The sequence below is a fragment of the Vulpes lagopus genome, chromosome 16 (genome assembly GCF_018345385.1).
Source record: "Vulpes lagopus strain Blue_001 chromosome 16, ASM1834538v1, whole genome shotgun sequence".
NCBI lineage: Eukaryota > Metazoa > Chordata > Mammalia > Carnivora > Canidae > Vulpes > Vulpes lagopus.
Window position 1 is genome coordinate 61,504,481 of NC_054839.1, and position 26,544 is coordinate 61,531,024.

At 61.3% G+C, this 26,544-nt stretch overlaps 2 protein-coding genes across 7 annotated transcripts in view; both read right to left on the bottom strand.

The window, feature by feature from the left end:
- Positions 1-1,179: 1,179 nt before the first annotated feature.
- On the bottom strand, positions 1,180-6,578 carry LOC121476937. The gene is made up of 3 exons (XM_041731076.1): positions 6,334-6,578; positions 4,390-5,041; positions 1,180-4,302 (listed from the first exon to the last, which is right to left on the bottom strand). The coding sequence occupies exons 1-3, from the start codon at positions 6,576-6,578 to the stop codon at positions 4,090-4,092; spliced, it is 1,110 nt and encodes a 369-aa protein (XP_041587010.1). The 3' UTR covers positions 1,180-4,089.
- Positions 6,579-15,440: 8,862 nt separating this feature from the next.
- ATP7B (ATPase copper transporting beta) overlaps positions 15,441-26,544 on the bottom strand; it is a 64,726-nt gene continuing 53,622 nt past the window's right edge. For all 6 annotated transcript variants that reach the window (XM_041731380.1, XM_041731378.1, XM_041731381.1 and 3 more), the window contains 9 exons: positions 23,972-24,166; positions 22,793-22,975; positions 21,570-21,738; positions 20,162-20,305; positions 18,891-19,033; positions 17,375-17,578; positions 17,164-17,281; positions 16,614-16,716; positions 15,441-16,056 (listed from right to left, as the gene is read on the bottom strand). In XM_041731380.1, coding sequence (XP_041587314.1) covers positions 15,783-16,056; positions 16,614-16,716; positions 17,164-17,281; positions 17,375-17,578; positions 18,891-19,033; positions 20,162-20,305; positions 21,570-21,738; positions 22,793-22,975; positions 23,972-24,166 — 1,533 coding nt within the window. In that variant the 3' untranslated portion in view covers positions 15,441-15,782. The remainder of the gene's footprint in view (positions 16,057-16,613; positions 16,717-17,163; positions 17,282-17,374; positions 17,579-18,890; positions 19,034-20,161; positions 20,306-21,569; positions 21,739-22,792; positions 22,976-23,971; positions 24,167-26,544) is intronic.

Sequence of the window (26,544 nt, forward strand, 5' to 3'; positions counted from 1 at the left end):
CTGAGTCCCCGTCTCCAGACTCTTGGGGCTGCACACCTGTGGGAGACCTAAGATTAGCACCGCTGCGGAGGTTGCTCCCGGGAGCACGCGGCGGCCGGCTCTCCCAGCATCACCTCCAGCAGGAAACTTTTTGTCCTTTTGTCTTTTCAGTGTTTGCTCTTCTTCTCTGTTAAGGCACCAGGAAAGCGAGCTCTGGAACTCTGGGACTGTCCCTGGAGCTACCAGAAAGGCCACAGTCACAGCCCGCGCGGCCCGGGCCCGGACCCCAACCCCGGCGGGAGCCGCACCACAGCAGAGGGCCGGTGTCCCCCGGGCGAGCGGACACTGGGAGGGGGACCGAGGAGGCCAGGAGGCCGAGGTGGCCCAGTCCCCCAGCGGCCGAGGTGGGCAAACCGAGGCCAGGCCGGAGGGCCTCGGGTCACCACGTCAAGGCCGCCCAGCCAAGGACGGGACAGCGGCGGCCGATCCCCGCTCTGCCCTGGCCGTGAAGCCGCCGCGGCCTCTGTTGCTGGGACCCTCCTACCCCCGCCCTGTCTGCGCCCCACTCACTCTTGTTACCAAAACTTAAACATTTCAGTATGCCTCAGTTTATCCTCTGACGACGCAGAAACTGCTGTTTGCTCTTCCTCATGAATCTGTCTGATCACAGGGCGGCTCAGCCAAGAGCTCAGTAGGGAGAAAAGGAGTTTTCCTTTTCTATGATTCTTACTAGACGGAACCTAAAGAATTTTATTTTTTTAAAAAAAGATTTTATTTATTTACTCAGGAGACACACAGAGAGGCAGGGAGGCCGACGCCGGACTTGATCCCGGGACCCCGGGTCACGCCCTGAGCCAGAGGCAGATGCTCACTGCTGAGCCCCCGGGTGTAGACTTTACCTCCTGGCACCAGAGCCCCTCAAGGAGGGGATTCCCAGTCCCACACAGACAATAAGCCAGGGGCAGAGGGGAGAGTTGGGGGGACGGGGGGGTGGGGAACAGCGGGGGGCAGAGGGAGGTGGGGGGTGGGGGGGCTAGGGAGCCCCTGGGGGTTGGGGGTTGGGGGGTCAGGGGAGCCCCTCAGGGGTCTGGGGGATCGGGGGAGCCCCTCAAGGGTTGGGGGGGGTCAGGGGTCAGGGGTTGGGGGAGCTCCTCGGGGGTCAGGGCCCAGGGAGCCTCTCGGGAGTCAGGGGGTTGGGGGGTCAGGGGTCGAGGGAGCCCCTTGGGGGTCAGGGGCCCAGAGATCCCCTCGGGGGTCGGGGGTTGGGGGAGCCCCTCAGGGCCCAAGGGTGGGGGGCAAGCAGCCCAGCACCTCTCAGGAGGGCTGCAGGCATGAAAGCGGCCGTGGCTGACCACTCACGACCCGGGTCACCGCCTGTGCTTGGGGCCCGCACGGCGGCCGCTGTGGCCCAGGGCTCAGTCCACGGAGCTCGGCCACCGGTGGGTTCCCAGAACAGAACCTCTGAAGTGCAGATGTTAGGAGACCAGAGATTCGGGGCCCAGCCCGCGGCCCTGCGCTGGGCGGGGAGGGAAGTGCTTGCGACCGTGGCCCTGACCCCGCAGAACGACCGGCCCATGGGGGTGGCCAGCCCTCGCCCACAGCCGCGTCCCACGGGGATGAGGCCGCAGCTCCAGGTTGGGTTTAAGTAAAGGAAGGGTGGGGGGACACGGGCAGCCCCGTGGGGACCCCTCCCCCTGCACCGCCTGTCCCCTCCCCAGGACCCCATCCCTTGCTCCCCCTCGGGTCGGCACCCACTCCTCGCCCCACAGACAGGAACCCGCTGCCCGGCTTCAGCGCCTGCTCAAGCCAAGGGACCCCCTTCGCTTCACAAGGAGGGAGAGTCGCTGAGGAAGGACCTTGGGGCCTGCTCGGTGCAAACCCCGCCGCTGGCTCCGTCCCTGCAAAGGCTCGTCCCGCGTGGGGAGGGCGCCCCAGCTGTCACGTGCCTGTTTGACCAGAGGCACCTGGCAGGGGCGACCCAGCGATTTCCACGATGAGCCTAATTGAATATTCTTTCTGTCCCCAAACCGATTTGCTGAGCGGTTTCTGTTCCTTCACGATGGAGCCGGAGCCGGAGTCTGCAAACCTGCCCCGCAAGGCTGGGGGCTCAGGGTGCACCTTGGGGCGCGGTCGGGGGGCTGCCCGGACGCAGCTGGAAGCTTCTGTGCCCAAGTGCAGGGCAGCTTCACCTCCCTGCTGCGTGTCCTGTTCCCCAGGGACGTCTGTGGAGAGGGCTGTGCAGGGGAGGAGGGGACGGCCACCTGCGTCGCAGGGACACAGCAGACAGAGGCAGAGCTGCGCCCGGCACGTCCCGAATCCAGCTCCTGGCCCCACGTGGGGGCTCCAGTAACTCTTGGAGAGAACCTTCGGAGTGAGCGGTGGGGCCGGACGCAGGCCACGGACTGGACCCGAAAGTCCAGGAAGAGCTTTGGAAGGTCAACGGTTTTTGATGAATATTTGTGAAATTGGGTTACCCCAAACTCTGAAGGTCGGATGGATCAACACCGTGACGCAGAGTCGTTTTTAGGGATTTTGCTCTCTCCCAGCGGCAGCACAGTTCGTCTGCTGGCCTTTCACCGATAAAGGCTTATTTCCACGCCTGAGACCATGTCGTCAGTGAGGGAAGGCGTCTGCAGGACGGTCCCCTGCCGCACCATCTGAATCCCGTGCAGCGACCAGCGCGGTGAAGCTCAGGGGGGCTCAGTCGGAGACTCTCGGAAGATTGGGGTCGTTGGTTCCCAGAAGCCGCCTGCAGATACACAGGGCCCGACCCCCAGGTCGCTCTTCATCCTTGCCGTCCCCTGTCCCGACGCTTTGGCAGCAGCGACACCGGCCCCAGCCTGTGTGTCGGGACATCCCCGGCGCGGGAGGGGCCACCCCACCTGCCTACTTCCTCGCCACCCACCCCCTGCTCTGCTCCCACTGCCGGGCGGCTCCTCTCGATCCCGGTGCCGCTCTGCCTGGGAGCTGGGGCCGGGGGCACGCGGGTGGGCAGACGGCAGGCTTGTGTACACGCGGCTCATCCTGCCTTCCACACGCCCTGCCAGTGCCAGCCCCGGGCCACGGTCCTCTCCCTTCCAGCTGAATCGGGGTCTGCCGCCCCCACGTTGGTCCTGCAACTGGTCAGAAAACAACAAACGGGCCCTTTGCTGGACTTCTCCAAAGCCTATTTTTTATTTTGGAAAAGTCGTGCACAAACCTTTTCCTCTGGCTTTTCCCGTCTCCAGCTCTGCGCGGCGGCTCCGCCCCAGGCATACGGACACCCGATGGTGCCAGCCGCCGAGGACTCGGTCGCCGGGCAGCGGGGCGTGTCGGAGGACGCGGCGGGCTCTGCTGGGCGCGGGCTGCGTGCCCAGAACTAAGGTCAGTCTTGAGAGATGCCCTTAAAGCCCAGCCCTGAGGAGCTGGCTGTCTTACCGCGCAGAAGCATGTTAAATCTTCGACAGAACCCTCGGTGACCTTAGGAACGACACGTTGCAAACCCAGGAGCGCGGCGCAGAGCGAGGACGGAGGGTCCCACACGGGGCCCTGGAGGGCCTGGAGGCTGCCCGGCACCTGTGCGTGTAGACACCCAGCGGATGGAGACACCGCCCCCTGCCCTGGGCTTGGCCGGGCACACCAGGGTCCCCGCCCCTGCACGATGGGCCAGACGAGCGGGGGGGCATCGGCCCGGGGGGCCCAGAGCACCCGCCTGGCCGGGTCTGGGTGGTGGCCCCCGCCGGTCACGGGGCCTGAGGCTGTGACTCGAGGTCCTGCTGCGACTGCGGCCGTGTCCCGGAGGCCCTGCCCGGAAGCCCTGCCGGCCCAGCAGACGGCACAAAGGGCAAACCCGAGTATGGGGAGGAGGTTACAGTCGCTGTGAGAGGAAGACAGGGCCCTACGGCAGGGGTTTCAGCAGGGCCAGGCTGCGGGGGGGCCGGGGGGGCCGGGGGGGCCGCGTAAGCAGTCTGGATCGCGAGCGTTCGAAGGCGGCTTCCTGACTCCCTGACCCTGCAGCTGCGGGTCATACCCGGGGTGCCCGCTGGGGAGTGGAGCCGGGACACCAAGGAGTCCAGACACGCTAGGCTTCAGGAGGGAGCTGGGTGGGGGGAGGAGTGCCCACCCTGGGACTCACGGTGGGGGGACACCGACCTGGGACGCATGTCGGGGGAGGACACTGACCAGGGTCCGGGTAGTGCCTCCAACCCTTACCAGGTAGAGGGGGCGCCCAGCGGGCAACGTAGGAGTTGGCCTGTGCTCCCAAGGACACTCCCGCCAGGCGCCGCTCCTGTCCGCAGGTTCCCCCGCCTTGGGACTGGGCCTCGATGCTGCGTGCCTCCGCTCCTGCCCCGTTAAACTGGCTTAAGTGACTCACCTTGCAGAATTTTATGGGGTTAGATGGGGCGTTCCCTGATGAGTGATGTGACCTACTCGTGCTGGCCCCGAGCTCCCGGGGACGCGGTCACAGCCGTCCCTGACGCGCCGGCCTGGGCGAGGGAGCAGGCGGTCCTTCCAGCTCGCACCCTGGGCCCCCTCCTGGGGGATGTTCAGAAGATACTGTGTTAAGGGACGTCTGGAATCCTCCCCCACCCTGCAGAGCGCTGGGGGCACAGGGCTCGACTTGGCAGATGTCCCCAGTCTCCTGCAGGCCGCTGTGCCACCGGCTGACCGCCTGGGGCTTCGCCTCCTGTCTTGGCCCCGGGCCAGCCCGATGACCCTGACCGGGCTCCGCAGGCTGCACGGCCTCCCTGGACGGCCGTGTTCTCGCCCACAGGATGGGCGGTGCCCCACCGAGCCCCGGTCAAGGAAACCACGCGGCCCGTGGGGGGCTCCCCGGCCTGGAAGACGGAGGCTGCGGTGCTGCCCGAGGAACTTCTCCAGAGCTGCAGGGAGGCTGAGCTGCCCGAGGAAGCAGTTCGACGGCCGCACCACACAGTGCCCATGGCGGCGCAGACCCGGCTCCTGGGGGAGCAGCCACGGGGCGCAGTAGGGCAGCACGGCCCCAGCCCACGTCTCCTGAACCGCAATGAGAGCCCCGGGTGAACAGGTGTGTGCGGGAGTCGCGGGCACTGCGAGGCCAGCCCTCGGTTCCGGATGCGAATCCTACTGGGAACACCCAGTCCCTGAGACTTCATCTTGTGACCTAACTGCCCGTTATGGATACAGCCGAGGTCTGTCACTGTTGTCACTGTTGTCTGACAGGGAGAGCGTCCACGTGTGAGCAGTGAGCGGGGTCGGGACAGTGAACAGAGGGAGTGGGAGGGACTCCCAAAGGCTCCTCGGAGCACAGAGCCGAGCGCAGGGCTGGATCCCACGGCTCTGAAATCACAACCTGAGTCAAAACCAAGAGTCGGACGCTCAACCGCTGAGCCGCGCAGGCGCCCCCGGGACACATCCAAGTTCTGTGTGGCCTGAGGTTTTAGGATTGGGCGCCTTCTCTCTGTCCCCTCCTTTATAAGTAGGTCCCGTGCCCAGCGCGGAGCCCAATGTGGGGCCTGAACTCATGACCCCGAGATCAAGACCTGAGCCTAAATCAAGAGTCGGATGCTTAACGGACTGGGCCACCCGTCACAAATACAAAATCAGGTATGGAAGTGATGGTTTAGAATGTAGCCAAATCACAACAAATCACAAATATCAAAATAAACAGCACAAACACCAACCATCCCGAGAAATGACTTAACGCCCCCGTGTGACACTTTCGTCCTGTGTTCGCGGGTCCTGCTCGCCTCTTCGTGTGACATCAGTTCCACACAAGATGACCCGATCCTTCCTCTGGTTGCCCAGACAGGGATTCGAACTCAGCTCCACACCCAGACCCAGGGCTCGGTCCACTCCACTGCGCCGAGCAGCTCAAGCAAAGCCCCCACGTAATGTCACCTATGGGCGAAGCCCTGCGTCCCCCCACCGGCCACGTGGACTTTTCCTACTGAGGACGACGTGGTTTATGGGTCACACACCCACACACCTCCCAGTCCCGCGTTATTCCTGCTTGTTTTGTGACCTGCGCCCGAGAAGGCGAGAATGACACCAGAGCTTGGGCAGGCCAATCTCACCTTTCCTTTTTTTTTTTTTTCCTATTTTTTAAAATTATATTTAGATTCGATTTGCCAACATAGAGTGTCGTCACGGGCCCTCCCCAGCGCCCGTCACCCCGTCACCCTCCCCTTCTGCAACCCTTTGTTCTTCTGGAGGCCTTTGCTCTGGCTCAGCGATGTCCACGGGCTCGTCTTTCTAAGCAAGTGGCAGCCAAGCCCAGGGCTGAGGGGACCCAGAGGGCCTCGCCGGCCCGGAGACAGTGCATGGGGGGCGTGAGGGAGACGGTGGGACGGGCTGAGGGCCCCGCAGACCCAGGAGCAGAGACGAGGAGCCCACAGTCCCTGGGCCTTCCACTCGGCCCCCTGCACCACCCGGTGCCCTCGGCAGGCAGCTTCCAGGGCGCTGAGCGCTGCCTCCCGGGAGCCCACGTTTACGGGAGGCCGGGCCTCAGGGCGGGTGGTCAGAGCGTGTGTGCCCGGCGGAGCGCGTGCCGCTGTGTCCACCTCCGAGGCCACTTTCCCGAGCCCCACAGGCTCCGAGGATCCACTGAGACCCACGAGCTCCGTGAATGACAATGTCATCGTGGTCGCAGCCTGACTCCCGGTCCTTCCGTCCGCGGCAGTTCCCGGGTGGCTGGCCGGTGTCCCCAAAGGCGTCCGCGTTTTCTTCCCTCCACTAGAGCCTTGAGTGACTCCATTCCCGGTTACTGTACCTTCTCTTGTTCACTTCTCCCCGCGAACTTGCTCCCGTGATCCTTTCCCTTTTCCTACCCGTCCTCTGAGCCTCCAGGTGCTGACGCCCTCCAGCCTGGGTGGCTCTCCTCCTCCCTGCTGCCCTTACACGTTCTTGCCTTTTGCCTCCCTTTGGCCATTTGTTTTAATGCTAAGCTGCGTTAAAACATTTTTTTTTTAATTTATTTCTTCATGAGAGACCCAGAGAAAGGCAGAGATGCAGGCAGAGGGAGGAGCGGGCTCTGTGCGGGGAGCCCAATGGGGTCACGGCCTGGGCTGCATGAGACGCTGCCCCGCTGAGCCCCGCGCCCCCTCCTCCTTTCTGTCGCGATGGTGCCCTGGCTGCTCCCCGTGCAAACAGCGCTGTAGGGACTCCCTGCACCCGCGAGCCCGAGCGCCCCTTACACACTGGATCGCCTCCCAGGGCCCTCAGCGCTTTGCTGTGTTGTTCGCTCTGTGCTGTGCCCACTCGGCCCCACGCAGAGCACGCTCGTGTCCTGTTGTCACATCGGCCCTAATGCGCAGAGTCGCGCGAGGGGAGGAGGTCCCGGAGCTTCCTGCTACCAAGGTGGGCACCAAGCAGCGGCCACGGCTGTATCTTGCGGGAACGGGGAGTCCCAGAGGCAGCGTTGGTGGCTTAGGTGCTGGGACGGCGCTCAGCCGCCTCCACGTCCGGGGGGAGCAGAGCCGCCACTCATGTTGGCGGTGCACGGGCTTCCGAGGAGGCCAGCGGGGCCTACGTGGTTCCCGGGCCGCGAAGCTGCCTGGTCTCAGGCCACCCCGAGGCTCCGCGGCTGGCGGCACACGCGTCCTTTGCAGCTGCTCTGCACCCGTGGGCTCAGGGGAACCCGAGGGTCCACCGGGCTGAGGGTTGGGGTGGCCCGGAGCTGTGGTCATCGGTCACTAAGGGGCTGCGGCTGGGAGGTGGCGCCCAGGCAGGATGTGTCCTGGGCGTCCCGAGAGCTGTGCTGGGCTCCGCGGGCACAGGCCTACCTCCTGGGCAGGGGCCTGGAGCAGCGACCCAGGGGTCCGGGGGCCCGGGATGGGGCAGGACTGGCCCAGGGGGACCCGAGCGCGGTGCACAAGGGGGAGCCAGGAACAGGCCCCAGGACCTCAGTGGAGACGGTCTCTCCGTGAGGCTGGCCTGTGTCAGACCGGGGGTGGGGGTGGGCAGGAGCCTTGGCGGGGAGATGAAGGATGGGTGGGGGGCGCCGGGCTCCCAGGCCCATCCCGCCTGCCCCCCACCAACGGGGGCCCATCCCGCCTGCCCCCCACCAACACCCCGTGTGGCTACAGCCGGGCTCAGGCCACCTCCTCTCCCTCTCCACCCACAGTGAGGCAGCCCCTGCCCGCTGCTCCCCCGGGGTCCTCGGAGCAGCCGCCTCCCATGCAGCAGCTGGAGGGACCTTCTACAAACACCAGTGAGATCACAGCCGTCCTCTCCCCAGACCCCCGACGTCGTGTCTCATCAGCTTTGGGAGGAGCTGGGCTCTGGCTCTGGCCGGCTGCCCCTTGCAGCCCCGACACCTGCCAACTGGGCTGCTCGACCGGTGCCCTGGCCTCCCCAGGACACTCCCAGCCGGGCCCCCAGCCTCTGCACCGACCCCTGTGCAGGGGCAGGTCTCAGACAGCAGCTCCAACAGGTCATCAGCCCATCGCCCGGGCCCCCCCAACCTGCTCCTGCGCGTCTGTGGCACCTCCCGCCCGTAGACAGTTGCCTACTGTGGTCCCTGATGCTTTGGGATTCCCGCTCCTGCTCCTGGAGCGCACGCATCCGGTCCCCCCTCGCCCCCCCGCCTGTAGGTGCCCAGCCCCAGTTCTCCCTGAGGTCCCCTGCATCCCTGCAAACCCTTAAACTCCTTGTTGCCGTGACCCCGGTTTGGCCCCAGGCTTGTGCCCTTGTGTTCCAGCGCGGCTCGGGGGGCACAGAGCGGTCGGGGGCCAGCCCTCCCCCCACACTTGGACATTTGACCAGGACCGAGCAGCGGCCGCAGCCCCCAGGCCGTCAGCATCTGGGGCCACAGGGAGCAGTGAGCCTCATCCAAGGGCGGGGCGGCCAGCCTGGGTGACCCCTCCTGGTGTGGAGCAGGCTTGCAGGCGTCTAGCAGCGTCCTCCCAGCCCACAGACGTGCGTCTGCAGGTAATGGCTTTTACCACGTTTTCCAGTTCCACGGGCCAGAAATTGCACGTCAGTCATTCCACGCCGGAGCCCAGGAGCCTTAGATGAGCGCACCCCCCCCCCCCCACCGCCCCCAGCCTGGCGGGTTTGCTCCTCAGACCTCAGGGCCCAAGTTCCCAGCGGTTTCCAGGAGCCCACTCCCAGGCTGTGTGTTGGGGGGGTCCTTGAGGCCGGGCACCCCGTCCTGCTCTGGAGGTGCCACCAGCAGTGCCCCCAACGGGCCCGCAGGCAGCACCTGCTAGCCCGGGCCACGGGGAAGCCCAGAGAGCCCACAGCCTCCCAGGGGGACACGCTCGGCGGGGGGCAGGCTGCTACACCCCGGGCCTTCGGAACCAGGGGGGCTCAGGCATGTCCTCCCACGATGTATGCCTCCCCTCCCCCTCCTCCCCTTAATCCCCTCTCCCCGCCTCCTCCTCCCCCCTTCCGGATCTGGATGGTGGTGTGTCACCTCGCGTGGAGCCGACCAGGCGGCTGTGTGGGACGCTCTCCATGTTGTCGCCCAGATGAGCCCCGGGGAATCCCGCACCAGAGCCCCCAGGCCGGCAGGGCCAGAGGCACAGGCGCTTGGACAACCGCTCTGGGCTGAGGCTCCGGCCTCCCCGCCGCGGCTCTGGCCTTGCACCTGAGCATCAGCAGCGTCTCCGGAAGTGGGACACACAGGGGCTAGCGAAGAGCCAGCCCTGGGACCTGCCCTGGCCTCACGGTCCGGTCGTGACAGCAACCAGAAGCAGCCGGGCGGGGGCTTGCTCACGTCGGGGGAACAACAGCATCAGCTGAGGGGAGCCGCACCGGGGCTGTGGGGAGGCATCAGCGGACACCGCGTCTCGGGGGGCCACGCAGGCAGCCCCGCTCGGATGGGCAGCAGCCACCTGCTCCTCCGTGGCCGGGGTAGGGGGTGGCCCTGGGCCCCAAAAGAACGCGGTGATACAAGGACTCCCAAGCTGCCTGTAAGAAGGAAAAAGAAAAGAACAGGGGAAAAAAGAAGAAAAAAGGAGAATGGAAAGAAGGAAGAGAGAAAGGGAGAGGAAAGAGAAAGAAAAGGAAAAGGAGGGCTGAGGTGGGGTGAAGGGGGAGAGGCGAGGCGGGGGAGGGGAAGGAGGATCCCAGGGTGTCCCTCTTCCTCAAGCAGCTCCTGCCCTCCCCCGTCCCCAGCAACCAGGCCTTGCTCCCGTGCAGCAGCCCCAGACCCTGCCTCTGAGCAGGCCCCTCCCCTGCTTGCAGGTCACCCAGCTCTCACCCCACCCCCCAGGTGACCCAGGCCGCGGGGGTCCCTTCTCCGGGCCCCACATCAGCCCTGTGGTGCAGGCAGAGATCCCTGGGTCTCCGGGCCTCCCGACCTCCCGGGACCTTTGCTCTAAGCACAGGGCTGGGGACACCGCGGGACGGGGCGCCCCATCCCCTCGTCTCCCCAGGCGTGCACCAAGCCCTGCCCCGTTCCTCTGCCTCCTATTGCTGCTACACGCGGCTCCGTCCCCAGGTTCTGACCCTGGAGGAGCAGGTGCTGCCTGGCGGGACCAGGGCAGGGTCCCTAACCCAGGGACGGGCAGGACGGCTGCCTGTAGGTTCCAGAAGTCATGAGGGGCGAAATTCTGCTAGATTCCAAGTTCAAACGGATTTTACTTTCTGATGCCTCCCGCCTCGATGGAGGGCAGCTCCTCCCGCGACAGCGCGCGTGACACACGGAAACACCCCGGCTCCGCGCGGGGCTGAGCTTCAGGGCAGGCTGTGAGCAGAAACGGGAGAGCAGGGCTGAGGGCCCCATATTCCCTGGGGGGCCGGCCTGGAGGGCCCCTGGGAGCCCGAGGGTGAGGGAGGTGCCCGAGGGGCTGGCGCCAAGCCCTCAGGGGCCACCCCTCCTCGCTGCCCCGGCCCCTGCGCCCTTGGCCAGGCCCGTTCCTGACCCTCCAGGCGGCACCCACACCCCGGGCCGTGGCCGCGCCTCCCGTCCACACCGGTTCGGAGGCTCAGGAGGCAGAGCGCCGTCCTCGCGGGCCGGAATCAGGATGGTCGCGCGCCGGCCTGGGAGGACCCCGCGGAGTCCTCACCCCTATCCTGAGGAGTGCAGACGGCTATGAGACAGCTGAGGCCCGGCTCCTGCTTTGTTTTCCTACATCGCGTGGAGGCGGGAGATCTCGGGAGGCAGGACCACCGGCCGCTGGCTCCTGCGTGGGGCCCCGCGGACGCCCTTCCATCCACGCTTCTGGGGTCGGGAACAGGGCCGCGCTCCTCCTCCAGCAGAGAGGGAGGTGGGGGTCCGCAGCAGGAGGCCGCCCGGGATCAGGCGACTCTCCCGGGGACTCACCTCCGCCTGGGGCTGCAGTGGGGACCTAGAGCCGTGGCAAACAGGAATCTCCAAGCTTCACGGCTGCCGAAAATCACTATAGATCACCTTGAAAACCTTTTGCTGTTGTTGCTGTTCAAACTTAAAAAAAAGCTCTTGACTTGGAAGCAGCAGGACAGCAGACGCAGGTGACAACGGCGAAGCTCCCGGGCGGGCCAGCCCAGCAAGGCACGGCCAGCGCAGACCCGCCGCCCCACAGCCTGCGCCCCAGCCGCAGCCGGACTCCAGCCCCCCGCCCCCCCAGCCCCATCCCTCATTGTCGTGGCGACAAGGTTTCTGTGAATTTGTAGATGCATCAAGAGAAAACGGACCAGTGGAGAGACTCTGGGATACCGCCGCAGACGTGGAGGTTGTTTGGGTCAGAGAGACACCTGGTGGCTTCCGAGACACAGCACACGTCCTGCGACAGGCCCCTTCGAACCCCCCGCGGGGCATGGGCCAGGGCGCCAGCGAGGCCCGCTGCTCCTGGGGGACCGAGCCGACGGGCCCCGACACCCTTCCCAGCCTGGCGTCCTGCACATCGGCTGCCCGCGCCCCTCCCGCGGCTGGGGACTGAGGCCGGTGCGTGGAAAGGGCGGGGTGCGCAGGCCAACGGAGCCCCTGTGGTCCCAGCACAGGGCTGGCGGCCTCGCCCCGAGCCTCTGAGTGCCGCGTCTCCCGGGCTCCCCGGGGCCCGCGTTTCTGCTGCCCACGACGGCGCCTCCCCGGTCGGAGCCGGGCCTCGGGGTCCCGTGTGAGCCACGCACCGGGGACGCCCTCCACGAACGATGTCCGTGGGTTTCCTTTGGGCGCTTTCCCTCCACTCTCTGGATTCCTGTACTTTAAAATTTTTGCTATAAGCAGTTATCAGGCTCACATTAACTTAGAAGAAATAAGCCATTTCCTTTTCGGAGGAAAAAAGGTTAAATTTCCATCACTTCTTGTTTTTCACATCTGTTTATTCATCTTTTTGAATAGAATAAAGGGGACTCTGGGATTTCGCGGCATTATTTCACATTCTCATATTCTATCCGGTAATTTCACCCGTTGTCATTGTCTTCACACAAAGGAGAGCGGCCGACAAGTACACATCTCCCTCTGGAATAAACCCACACACTGGTGTTTGTGTCCTTGCCCAAGTCGTGTGAGAAACGCAGGAAGCAGTTTGGTTCCCACCAGGAGCACAGTGCGTTCAAGCCACAGCAGCGCTCCCACCTACAGGGGCGTCTGCAAAGGGAAACTGAGTCAGCCGGAGGGCTTGCTGAAAACATCCCTTTGTGTTATGCCTTCCCTGTCTGTTTTCTTTAAGCAAAAGATGCAGTTAAGAAAGAGGTGTCTGTAGAATAGAACCTTCCTAACTCAAGAAGAATTTTATATGCATCAGGGAATTTACCCACTGATATATTGACGGGATTACTTTTTTGTTTGAGAGACAGAGAAAGAGAAAAAGGAGAGAGAGAGAGATTGCCACATGAGGGGGCAAGAGACAGGGGGAGAGAGAGTATCTCAAGCAGGCTCCACGTCCAGCTCCGAGCCTGATGGGGGGCTCCATCCCTCTGCCCTGAGACCATGACCTGAGCCAAAATCAAGAGTCGATGCTTAACCGACTGAGCCACCCAGGCACCTATTGACGTGAATTTTTTTAAAGCCAAAAAAAAAAAATCCTTTTCTAATTCAAATAATCTTTTTCAAAAAAAAAATTAAAAAAAACAAACAAAAAAACAAATAATCTTTTTCTAATTAATCCATATGATGGGCTGATTTTGGTCTATGCCAGGTTTTCTTAAGATAAAGGCCACCTTTATTAATCTTGGTTTCTCGGTGAACTAGCAGAACCACTTGACTATTTGCCGCCATGTCAATTTCAAGGTGTCATCTTTACAAAAAACCTAAAATTACTATTCATTTACTTAAAGGTGACCCCACCACAAGCCTTCAGCAAGATCTTAAAGGCGGAAAACATAGGAGTGGAGAGACGCTGGGATTTATCCTGGTGTGTGTGCAATGGTATCAGGGAGATTTGCTCAAGTTTTAGAAAGATCTATTTTGTAAAAGAAATGGAATCCCTTGCTACTATGGAATCCAAGCCCCGCTTCCCACAGGGCACACGTGTACAGCATGAGACTCCCATACCTGGGCATCCAGGAAAATAGTCCAGCCCGCCTGGCTGGAAGTGCTACACGATGCAGGGGCACCAGCTACTGCCCACACCCGGCTGGTTCCCCGTGGGGTCATGCTGAGCCCCCAAGAGGATCACCTCAGTGATTCTACAGAGAAGTGCTGGTCTTGCGATGTCGCAGAGGGGAAAATCAAACCGGATACAGGATAGGTCACCGGCGCGTCTACAGAACCTACAATTAGGGCAGAAACCTCAAATGCTAGTCTGTGTCTGTGATGTCACAGAGTCTAATCCCTTTTGTTAGGAAGGTGACCCCATGTCCCGCTTTGCCTGGACGTCTCCGCTCAGGCCTGTTGCCTGGCGTGATCATTAATAGCACCTCCTTTTGCTCTTAAAAGCCTCCTGGTCTGGATGATAAATTACTCCGTCACCTTCAGCTGGAGCTCGCTTAGGGCCCTGCCACCCCTGGTGGCCCGGAGAGCCCTCCCGGCAGAGCCCCCTGGTCCAGGCATTTCTGCTGCCCCCCGCCCCCGCCCCCCGCCTTTGGGGCCAAGGAACCCAAAACACAGCCCTCCTGATTAAAATGTGTGTGTCCGAGAGAGCCCTGGTTGACACCCGCCATCAAGCCGAGAAGTGCAGGAGTGGGCAGGGCCAGGCCTGTGCCACCGGGGATCCAGTCTCCCCGCCCGCGGGCGAGGGCCCAGGCGCCCAGGCGGCGCTGCGGAGGGCGGGGCCCAGGTCCGTGAAGACGCAGCCGAGCCTCAATCAGGCTCGCAGAGCCAGACGCCGCCTTCCCGTGCATGAAAATAAACTTTATTCTATCGCAGCCTGGAGAGGTTTTGAAACCGGAAACGTTCTTATCTGACACCCGAGAAAGTCTTACCCCTTGGACTCTAAAGGCTACGTCCTGTACCATTATGTAAACATCGTCCCCGCCATGTACACACCACGTGTACGGCCCCAAAACCTTCTGAAAAACCAACACGATTAGATGCTTTAGGCAATGATTAACCGGGTTGGAAAACAAGGACCGTCCCCAGCACAGCTGGGAATTCGGGGTGGGCGGGCGGGGGAGGCCCAAGGGAAAGGACCAACAGACCAACAGACAGACGCGGAGGTTGGGGCGCGGCGCGGCCGGGGAGGCGTCGGGGGGCCGGGGCGCCCCGGGCCAGGCTGCACCCCAGGCTGCTGACACTGCCCACCGCAGGCTGCTTGGGGCGGCCTCCTCCTCGCTCCCACCCAACTGCCAGGCTGCGGAGGAGACCCGGCCCGGAGACTCCGGCCTGCGCGTGGCCCCGCGACACGGGGCAGGACCCCCAGCCCCCCCAGCCCGACGCCCCCGGGCCGCGAGCAGCAGGGAGGAAGAGCGGCCCAGGCTAGAAAGGCGCTCAGGCTGCCCCAGGCCCACCGCCCGCAGCTCTGCCCCGCAGCCCCGACCCCCACGACCCGAGGGCGGCCAGGGCAGGGCCGAGCTGGGCGCTGCTCCGCCCCAACCTCGGGGAGCCTCGGGAGCCTCGGGGCCGCATCGGGGGCCTCACGGCGCGGACTCGAGCTCCCGGAGCCCCCCGCAGGCGCTTCTGCGAGCGCGCACGCCTCCCTCCCATGGGCGCCCACGCGCGTGTCAAGCGCCGCAGGCCACCCCGGACCCCCGAAGCAGGATGCCCCGGGTCTCAGACCCTCACTCGGGGCGGCTCCAAGGCACAGCGGCTGCCCTGCGGAGCAAGGGGCCAGGATCCCGTAGCCACGCGGCACAGGAGGAAGAAACACGGGTCCTCCACCCCCAGGCAAGCCAGGCAGGCGCCCTGGCGGGGGCGAGCAGCCCGGGCCAGTGGGCGTCGGTCCCGCCATCGGACTAGGCCAAGTGGGGATGGGGCAGCCCCAGGGTCAAGAGGGGGCAGGGGCGGGGCGGCCCAGGGTCACCAGGGGCAGGGGCAGGGCAGCCCAGGGTCACCAGGGGGCAGGGGGCGGGGCAGCCCAGGGTCAGGAGGGGGCAGGGGCGGGGCGGCCCAGGGTCACGAGGTGGCAGGGGGGCGAGGGGGCAGGGGGGCGGGGGCGGGGCAGCCCCAGCGTCGGGAACAGAAGAGGAACAGACTGTGCCCGCAGAGATCAGTGGGTGTATTTGAGGTAAACTGCGGCGTCAGGAAGAAGCCAACGCGAGGCTCCTGGGGGTCCTAAGGCAAGGCCCAGCGAGGTTTTTGGTCCTGATGAGAGCATCTCACAAGTGGTCACCGCAAGCGCTAGAGCGGGGGGCGGGCCGTCCAGGCCCCGTGGGTCCAGCGGTGGGGGCAGGCCCACGCTCACAGCGCGGGTGGCCAGGCCGGGGACCCGGGGGCGCGGGGCCAGGCCAGGAGCCCCGCCTCCTCCCTGCAGACAGCGGGGCCGCTCCTCCGAGGAGCCGGAGCGGGAGCCGGAGCGGGTCGCGCCCGCCTGCAGCGCTCAGATGCACTGCTCCTCGTCGCGGTCGTTCAGCAGCAGAGACCACGTGTCCCCGCCGTCGTCGGCCGCGGCGCTGTGTCGGGACAGCTTGTCGGACTTCAGGGAGGACAGAGACACCTGACTGACGCGGCTGACCTGGTCCCAGGGCGTGGCCCGCGGGGAGTCCCACCGCCGGTCATCCATGCCGATGTGCACGCTGACCTGGGACGCCGTCAGGGGCTTCATGCGGCCCTGCGCCTGGGCCTCGTACCTCTCCAGGTCGGGCTTCTTATAGCTGCCGAGCAAGAATCCAGAGCGTTTGAGCCAACGTGGATGCGCGCTTTTGGGTTTTTTTGCAAGGTGGGCAAAGCGCTCGCCAAAGCCTTTCAGTGGGCACAGCGTGGAACCCCAAGGGCCGTACAGGACAGGGTACTGAGCTCCTAGGGCCCAGGTCACGGTTGCCCAGTGGAGAAACTTCCCATCCAGATGCCTGGCACAGGACAGGCTACCACTGACTCTTGTTAAATGAAAGCACAAATAAGTGTCTTTTTCAAAAAAGGAAAAGCGATAGCACACCAGGACCCTACGTGTGCGTGGCATTTCCACAGCAGCCCTGGAACAGAGCAACAGGGGCAGCCCCGCACACGGTGCTGGGAGGTGGTGAATCACGCACTCGTGGTGCCAACCAGGCGTCACACACACCCACCTACACCGTCCTCCCTGGCTCTGCCTTGGGTGCACTGGAAGCTGCGCACAGCACCCACCCAGCACCAGCCCGGGGCGCAGAGGACAGGGAGGGGCTGCGTGGGGGAAGAGGGCCTGGCGAGCATGCAGCGGCCTCGAGGGACTCACCACTTGAGCTGCAGCGATGAGAGCACCACAGATACGGAGGAGGCCGCCATAGCCGCCGAGCCCATCCACGGCTGCAGCACGACGCCGATGGGCATGAAGACCCCTGGCCAAGGGTGGGAACACTCACATCACAGCCCAGGAGGGGGCCTCACTCTGGGCTGCTACCATGACGTTCCCATCGTGGGGTGCTCAGAACCCCCGCTGCCATATCATGACCACATGCCACATGCCCACCCACCTCCAGGGCAGGCGGCCTCGGAGCCAGGCAGGGGGTGCTGTCCAGGGGACTTGGGTCTCCCCCAACCCTGGCCTTCCTGGGACAGTCCACAGTGCACAGGTGGCATCACAGGTTTCAGGGGGAGCTGCAAGGGCACAGGGAATGGCAGGCACCCTCTCTGCAGCTTTCACTTATTTTTAGAGACTTAAGAAGCAGAGAACATAACAAACTTAACTCTTTGTAAAGCTTCTATCCAGCGGGCCAGACAGCCCACTGGCAGGAGCCCAGCAGGCGGCGAGAAGCCTCAGGAGTCAAAACAGGTGAGCCCCCTACCTGCCGCAATGGGTATCCCGACCAGGTTATAGATCAGTGCCAGCACCAGGTTGAGGCGTATCCTCCACACGGTCCTCTTGGAGAGGTGAATGCTGGCCACCACGTCCAGCAGGTCGTTCTGTCGGAGGAGCACAGTCAGGAGCCCTGTCCCCGGCCCTCACCGCCCCCAGAACCTGGGCAACAGGGCGCGAGGAGACACAGCCGAGCTCACTCTGATGAGGACGACGTCAGCAGCCTCGATGGCAACATCTGTGCCTGTCCCGATGGCAATGCCCACGTCGGCCCGGGCCAGGGCTGGGGAGTCATTAACCCCGTCTCCCACCATGGCGACTTTCTTCCCTTCGTTCTGGAGTTCCTGGACCTTGGCCACCTTGTGAGACGGGAGCACCTCTGCAAAGACTTTGTTGATGCCAACCTAGAAGGAAAGGGGAGCAGCGTCAAGCACACATCGGTGACAACACCTGGTGGTGGCAGAGAGTGGCCAACAGTAGCAGAAGCCTGGCCGTCGTCCTGCCCCCCTCCCTCCAGCCTCCCAAGCTCAGTGGGCGAGTCAGTCACCAAGCCCTGGACCCCAGGCTCCCCACCTCACCCCCATCCATGCTGGCTTGGGCCCGGGGTGCGTCTCCCTGCCCACCTCCCACCTCTTCTGTCTATGCCCACCCGTGATCCTTCCAGAACAGAGGCCACCTGGTCCCATTACTCTCCTGCCTACAGACCCAGGCAGCCCAGTCCTCTTGGGATGGCCTCCGCGCTCCAAGGCCCCTTGGGACAGGGTCTCTGCTCGTCTCCAGCCTCCCGCCTGTGGCCCAGCAGGCCCACCTTGGAGGCTGCCCGTCCGGCCCACGGCTGCCGTGCTCTGCTGCGTCCTAGAGACGTCAGCGCCCCTTTCTCCAGCCCTCTCCCTGTCATCCAAACGCTCCTGACTCCAGCATTTCCTCCTCTGGGAAGGTGGCTCCAGCCCCTGCCAGGCTGTGTCCTGGGCACTTTTCTGTCGCAGAGGCGAGCACTTGGTTCAGCCCTGGTCGCTGGCCCACGTCCCCCCAGGACAGCGAACTGCCGGAGGGAGGGCAGGCGCCCCGGCTCCTCTCTGGAGCCTGGCACGTGGGCGGTGCTTCGTAAGTGCTTGTTCAACGGTAACCACCCTAACCAGAAAGGGGGGCGGCACTCGACCGTCCACCCTCGGCAAGGAAGGCCACGAAGGCCACGTGGAGAGGCACCGCTGCATCCCTTGTAAGCAGCAGTTCGCTTTTAAGAGCACATGGTTCGCCCCCATGGGGAGGGCGAGTCGTTCCCAGGACGGTGCACCGGGGCCGTGGCCGGGCGGGTGCCCCACAGGGCGCTCAGAGGCGAGGGAGCTGGAGGCCTGCCCGGGACCAGCCCAGGCAGTTGTGGGCGGCACCCGTGGGAGCCGAGCCGATGAATCATCCCCATCATGGCTCCCCCGTGCCCCCCTGGAAAGACAGAAATGGGGAGGGTGGAATCGCTTCCTCCAGGGCAGCTGCTTGCCCCAAGCTCCAACGTCCAGGCCCTGGGACGTAGCTTTGCCCTGCAGCACAGGGGCTCCGTGGGCTGCTGCCCAGCTCGCTGCGGCGTGGAGAGAAGCGCTCGCCAGGGAAGGCCAGGGCACGGGTGCAGCAGCACTTGTGGCCTTTCCTCGAGCTGCTCCAGGGAGCCTAGAGGCCGTTTTAAAGAAGGAAGAGCCCCAGCCCCTGCTCCCCGGCACACACCTGGGTGGCAATGGCTCTGGCCGTCTTGCGGTTGTCCCCTGTGATCAGGACCACATCCACGCCCATGCTCTTGAGCGTGTGCACAGCCAGGGCTGCCTCCTGCTTGACGGCGTCGGCAATGGCGATCATCCCGCATAGCACACCTGCAGGAGATGCCCTCAGGTAAGCCCTCGGCAGGAGCAGAGGGCAGCCCAAGGAGCAGAGGGGGCTGTGCTACCGGACAGTTTCCAGAATGTGATGCCACACGTGCAAAACAAAACACCAAGTTACGTCGTATGAAGTGGTCTTGATTCTGTTTTGAAAAATTACCCACGTTTCCAGACAAACATCTGGAAGGAACACAAACTTAACAGTGGCGCTCTGAGGGGTCGGGTAAGGAGTCATTTCATTTTCCTCTTTATCGCTCAGAATTTCCCCAGTTTTCTGCAAGGAGCATCTACTAGTTCACAGAGTGCCTGGCTCACAACCTGATACGCGTTAGCTATTAAGATACAAGGAACAGGACGGATACAATGAGCGCCACTTCACAGTGATGAACGTCTAACGGAAAATCAGCCCTTCCTCTTCTCTTCCTACAGGAAGCATTTCTGTACAACTTCCTTGGTTTGGGGCTTTTTGGAGCGAATCTCCAGATGCTGAGGCAGGTGGGTTCTGAGGCCTGAGGCCTGGCTCCTTCAGCCGGGCTGGTCCTGATCTGAGCAGCTGAGGGGGCTGCAGCTCTGGGAGGACTTCGGAAAGGACATGGTGGTGCAAGCGGGAGGAAAGCCCAGAAGAGGGCCTATTTGGTTGAAGCGTTAAAAATAACACTTGTTTGTTACTTTTCTGCCTCCATAAGCAGAGGCTACCATCGACAAAGCGAGATTCCAGTCGTCTGAGGCATAAAGGCCTAGATGGAACCCGAGCGCCAGACACGTGATCGCGGGGAGCCCCCTGGAGGGACCCGTGGCTGAGTGTGACAGGGAGCTGCTGCTGGGCGTCCAGGGATGGAGCAGGGGGGTGACTGAACCTGGCTTGGATGGAGGCCGACGCCGAGGCTAAGGCAGGCCAGAGTCCCAAGAGCGGGGAGGCCGGCGCCCCTCGCTCTGGGGCAAGGAGGGACCCGGCGGGCTCAGACCCTCCGCACCGAGTGCAGCAGGAAACTGGCCAGGCAGCCTCTGGACGCAGAAGCTACGTTAACAGACAGGAAGACTTATGGGGGGGAGAAGGAGAAGGTCTGTGTTTGCCAGATATCCCCGGGAGTCTGCTGCTGAGAGCGGAGGGTGAGGCGCTACCGTCGATGGCCACCAGGATGGCCGTCTGGCCTTTCATCTCATGGTCCGCCATCGCGTCACTGATGTCGCTGGATATGGTCAGGCCGTTGCGCCTCATCCATTCACGGTTCCCAATCAGCACGGAGAAGGTCTGGGGTGTCCCATCTGTTCAGAACAGTGTGTGGTTAATCCCCAATCGTCCAGTCCCACTGTGGGAGGGCACTAAACACCATGGAAGCCTTTCAACAGCAAAACGTTTTTCAACAGCAAAAAGTCCATTTCACTGTTTTGAGACACTGTACCAGCCAGCCCCTCCCAGAACACCCCCCAAAGGACCAGAGAGACGTGTGAAACGTGGGGGTGTGGGTCCAACCCGGGTGCTGAAAGATCCACGCAGTGTGTGTGAAAATATCGTAAACGTATTAAATATCAGGTTGTGTCATTATTTGCCTTTAAGAGGCAAATATCTGCTGACTGTTTTCCTGCAGAGATTAGAAGCAGCAAGTGTAGCTGAGGGTAGATGGCCCAGGATGCACCTGCAAATAGCGAGCCTACCTCCACGGAACGAGACAAGCTCTACCTGCTGAAAGGCCAAGGAGTCTGTCCCCATCACCTTCTAACTCTGTGTGCCACTAACCCAGGTGTCCCCGCACAGACCACCTGGCAGCCTCACGGAAGGCTCACCCCGGGCTCTGAATCGCTAGAAGGTGCCACGGATGGCGTCTAACAAGAGGCTGACACACTTCAGAGAAAACATGAGACGCGGGTTTCTTGGTCTGGGAGGGTCTCCATACTCCCACACTGCTGGTGAGGCAGCAGGCCGACACCCGAAGGCATTGGGCGGGCCATCCCCACCTGCCTTCCCCGCTGCCAGCCCTCCCGCTGGAGGTCCATGGCACGGGAGGAGGTGGGAGGAGCAAAGCGGAATCCCTGCCGGGGCCTCTGCACTCTAGGAGAAGCAAGACTAACTTGGGATCAGAAAGAGGAGGCTCAAGATGGTAGGTCACAGGAGCGGTACCCGGAATCGCAGTGACATACACTCCTGTCACTGGTGCGAAGACTCAGATGTATCTGGGGCACCTGGGGGCTCAGGGGGTGAGCGTCTGCCTTCAGCTAAGTCAGGTCGTGACCCCAGGTCCCGGGATCGAGTCCCGCATCGGGCTCCCCGCAGGGAGCCTGCTTCTCCCTCTGCCTCTGTCTCTGCCTCTCTGTGTGTCTCAGCTCATGGATAAATAAAATCTTTAAAAGAAATTCAGATGTACCAGAGAACACGGCAGCAGAGAAAGTACGGGCTTTCCCAGGGGAGGTGGGCCCGCAGCACCCGGCCGTGAGGCTCCCTGGTCCGCAGCAGGGGACCATGCAGTGTGCTGCCACCTAGCGCGGCCGGGCCCAAACCCTGGCAGGCCGCACACACAAGGGCCGGGGATACCTGTTTCCTCTGGAACGCCGCCAACCGTGCCCGGGGGAGCAGCCTGTTTGCTCCGCTGGCGCTCGCCGGGGGCCAGGATGCCCTCCACGCTACTGACTTTGCAGCCAATTCCGCAGCCTGGCACTGCCTGGAAGTCCGTGCAGTATCCCAAGGTCTCCGTTCCCAGTTCCTGTGAGGTGGGGAGAGGGGAGGTGACAGGAGGCAGGACAGACCTTCCAGGAGCCAAGAGGAACTTGGGGGGGGGTGGGGTCAGAGACAGACTCGGAAGGCATCGTGCACGTTACGGTTATTGACCTGCTGCCTCATGGCACTGGACAAGGTGCAGACCAGAAAGGCCAAGGGCAGCTCACAGCAATGCCCCAAATGAAGGGAGGTGGGGGAGCCAGGAGAGGAACGAGGTTGTTTTTATGTCACAAATAATTTCGTCAGAAGGATGGGGCAGGTCAACAGTAGCAAAGCTGCTCGGAGGCTCTCAAGAGGTCACTGCCCACCTCCCAGGCCTGGGGGGACCAGGGCGGTGGCAGGAGGACCAGAGGAGCTGCCCCACTTGGGTTGGCCACATAGCAGAGGAGGGGCCGACGGCACAGTGTCCTGAAACATCGGGGGGGGGGGGGTGACCTGAATGACCCCTCATAAAACACCGAGGGAGATTTCTGGAAGATTCCCTGTCAGCTTCTCCCCAAAGCGTCCACACCACCTCTCTACATTTACTGACGGTCGTATTTGCCCCAACCGTTGAACATTTTTCAGGACAGCGTCTGGCGCATCCTGCTGCTTCTACATTTACACTGAAAACAGGAAACTAAACAGGACCTTCTGTCTGCAGGTCAAAGGATGAACGCGTCCCCGTTAGCCGCCAAGAGCCACGACGGGGCGCTCGGCTCACCTGGTTCGTCTCCATTCACCGCCCCAGCTAAGGGGCTCTCTCCTGGCCGTGCCCCAGCCCCGGTCACTTCTGTGTCCCCTCTGCAAGGATTTTCACAGGGGACCGACTCTCCGTCTGTCCCACCACTCAGTTCCTGGGCCACAGGTTAGCTCTGGTCCCGAGCACAGATGCCCGTCCCGCTCCGTAACCGCTAATACTCAAGCACTTTTGTGATGATCTGGAGGTAGGACGAGCTGCACCTCCACCTGGTGCACAGGGGCCTGCGGGCCCAGGTTCTGGTGGCAGGGGGAGGGGGCTACAGGCGGGGAGCCTGGGGGTGCTGCCCAGGTCCACCTACCTCTTTACAGTACTTGGTGACGGCCACGCCCAGGGGGTGCTCACTGCTGGCCTCTGCGGTCCCCACCACGGCGAGGACCTTCCTGAGGGGCAGCGTGGCCACATCCACCAGCAGGAGGACCCTCATGACTTTGGGGACCCCGTGGGTAATGGTGCCAGTTTTGTCAAACATCACGGTCTTTATCTGCGAAAACAACCACAAACACAGATGGCAGGGGCTGTAGGAGCCCACGCGATGGCCGGCAACTCCCGCGGGTGGCAGCACCCCTCACCACTCAGCCAACACGATCCTCTGCCCTGCGGAGGCGAAGCCCCCGGCCCCCCCTCCCAGCTCCTCCCTGACCCAGACCCTGGCCCCCCCAGCTCCTCCCTGACGCACACCCCGGGCCCCCTGATCTGCTGTCAGTCTCTCTCCCTCAGGCGACTTTCCGGCCCCTCAGAGTTCATCCCGGTAACCACCGAGGGCGCCCAGTGTGCCCGGTGCCGGGCCTGGCGCTGGGGGTACGACGGTGACAAAGTTTTGGGGCCGGATCCCGGGGAGCCGTGAGGGCGGTGCGGCTCCCCACCTCCTGGGATGCAGGGCTTCCCGCCCCGTCTCGCACATCCCCACTCCCGGGGAGCTCCCAGCGGCTGAGGCCCACGGCCATCGCCAGGCCCTGGCACAGGACCCGCACCAAGTGGGGGCTCGACAAACACCACATAAATAAACGGAGGCTCGGGAGCGGGGACGGCGTGTTGGGCCAGGGTCTCCATAAGCCCTGCTGCCGATGGCTCGCGGCCCGGACGTCGGGACATCGGTGCCCTGCTGAGTGCGTGGACGCTCCCGCCTTGCACTGGGCCTGACCACCTGGGCGTGAGGCTAGCAGGGCCTGCGGGCGAGCGCCCCACCTGCTGCCCCAGCTGCCGCTCCAGCTGCCTCATCTGCAAAACGGGAGTAATAAGCATCCACCTCGGAGCTGCTAATGGGATTACGGGGACCTGGTAGCTATTATCACTCCTCCTGGCCTCCGGTCTTACTTATTAACAGAGCTGCTCTCAAGCCGCGTCCAGGTCTTTTTCCTAATACGGAATTTAAGCACATACTACTTTCCCTTAAACTCTCAAGTTTCAAATAAAAAGAAAAAAAAAATCACAGAGTAACAGCTACAGAGTCATCACAGCCAGGAGCGCAAGGGCCAACCTTGTGGGCCATCTCCAGAGGCTTGCCTCCTTTGATGAGAATGCCATTCTGGGCGGCCACCCCGGTGCCCACCATGACCGCCGTGGGTGTGGCCAAGCCCAGGGAGCAGGGGCAGGCGATGCACAGCACCGTGATGGACGTCTGGAATGCAAACCGGATGATCACCTCTGCCTCGGAGATATGCTTGTTGGGGGTCTGCACAGAGGGAAGAGAAGAAGGCAGGCTGAGGGTTACATGAGGAATCACGCAGACTTCTGATCACATCAGAACATTTCAGTGCAGACAGCGGGATCTGAGATGTGCAAGGAGCTGGGGTTCGGGAAACACGGGGTGGTCCACTCTGCTTCTGTGTCATCAGATCACACGGGTCACTTACTGGTCTCCATACCAGTTTTGCAACTTGATACCATAGGCTTTCCTCTGAGAGAGGCACAAGGGGAGGAGAGAGTCATATAAAACTCCCCGCTAGATGAGGGAGCACAGACTCCAGAAGTGGACCATGTGCATCCATGTCCTGGCCCTGATACTAATTTAACTTTCCCGTGTCAGCTCCTTTACATTCCACATGGAGACGACAATACCAATAATGCCCAACTGGTTGTTATAAGGAGTAAATGAACTAATATACATATAAATATACATTGTACAATACCTGGATGGGAGAAGCATCTAAGAAATTGTAACTATTACATTATCAATATTACATGTTATTATTATTATTATGAAAACTTTAAAAAATAAGTCTCCAAGGAACCTACCCTAAGATGATAACCATATAAGTGGCAAAAGATACAAACATATGTATTCACAGAGGTTTTTTTTTTTTTTTTTTCCCTCAAAAAAACCCCTAGAGACAACCATAGGGATCTGGTTACTTAGATTCTGGGTATGAGGGCAGCCCTGGTGGCACAGCGGTTTAGCGCTGCCTGCAGCCCAGGGCGTGATCTGGAGACCCTGGATTGAGTCCCACGTCGGGCTCTCTGCATGGAGCCTGCTTGTGTCTCTGCCTCTCTCTCTCTCTCTCTCCCTGCATCTCTATGAATAAATAAATAAAATCTTAAAAAAAAAAAAAGATTCTGGGTATGATGTGATTAATGAAATATCATGCAATTGTTGAAATGATGATGCATACTTATTGACACGGAAAGATACCAGCAATGCTGCTAAATAAAAAAAGCAAGTACAAAATGGCCTGTGTTGTGACTGGGTCAGTGCAAAATTATCTGACCATATCTCTATCTAGCCTTTCAACATCACGGGAAAGATGTTAACCAAAGTGTAAGATATCGTTACTCCTAGGGATGGGATTTGGAGCCATCTTCATTTTCTTCTATTTTTTCTCCATTGTTTCATTGTAAACCCCAAACAAACAAAATATGGGTCTCCTTTCCAGTTACCTGGTGACACATACGGGTATTACTATTTGCCTTCTGACATCTCGGTTTATCTCGGTTTACTTTACAAAATGGCAGGTGTCTCTGGAGCACAGTCAGGAGACACTATATTCCCTTTAATCACAGTATGTTTTCTCTTTAGCTTCCATCTATACTTTATTCCTTGATTTTGAAAGGCACAATTCTAAAATACGGTGTATTAGTAAAGGGTCATTTCATCTCCATTAGAAACAGTTGGATTTAGATAGAGGGACATTGTGTTTAAGACATAATGCAATTTCCAGAGATAAAGATGATGCAATTAAAAAAACAAAAACAAAAACCAGCAATTCTCATCAGAATAACCCGGGTCATTCTGATGGGACTGGGTGGACTTCTAGAGGCTGACTTGAACCTCTCCCTACAAATGACATTTAGACAGCAGGGTCATAATATCTTAAAGGAACATGCAGTACCTCATTTGCCAGCGTCCTCCCTGATATTGCAGATAAAAACAAAAGAAGCCAAAGTAAGATGGAAAGGCAGGGAACAGCAGAAAGCCACACATTCCAACTTGTTTAGGAATGACGTTTCCCACAGCCACATGCCAATGGGTAGCTCTCCCGCAAAAGCAGAAATCTGAGGGGTCAGGTGGCGTAACAGCCACTGGCAAATTCTAGGAATACGGTCAGTCATAGGTTACCCTTAAAAGCACTGAGGTCTCCTTAGATGTCAGAAAGAGTTTAACTTGGACATTTTTCATTATAAGATAAGAAATTTGAGAAAAATGACATCTTAGTAAATGACATGCGCCCCACGATTTAAATATCCTTTTAATTATGGGTAGACTTTTTAAAGAAAAAAAAACCTCCATTTCATATTTATAATTTCTTATTCTACGGCTCTAAGGTAAAATATGCATTAGGTTTGGCTAAGTAGGAGCTACTTTAAACCAGAAGACTGTTCCCCTCATTGTGCGGTTATCAAATGTGACTCGAAGTGGGCCATTCCCTGTTGATGTACATCATGGTTTCTCAAGCTCAGCACGACTGATTCTCTGTTGAGGGGGGCTGTTCTCTGCCTCGTAGGACGTCTGGCAGGACAGCCTCCCAGTCTCTACCCACTAGGTGTCAGTACCATTTTCTCCCCAGTCAAGACAAGCAACAACGTCCCCAGACATTGCCAAATGTCTCTGGGGGC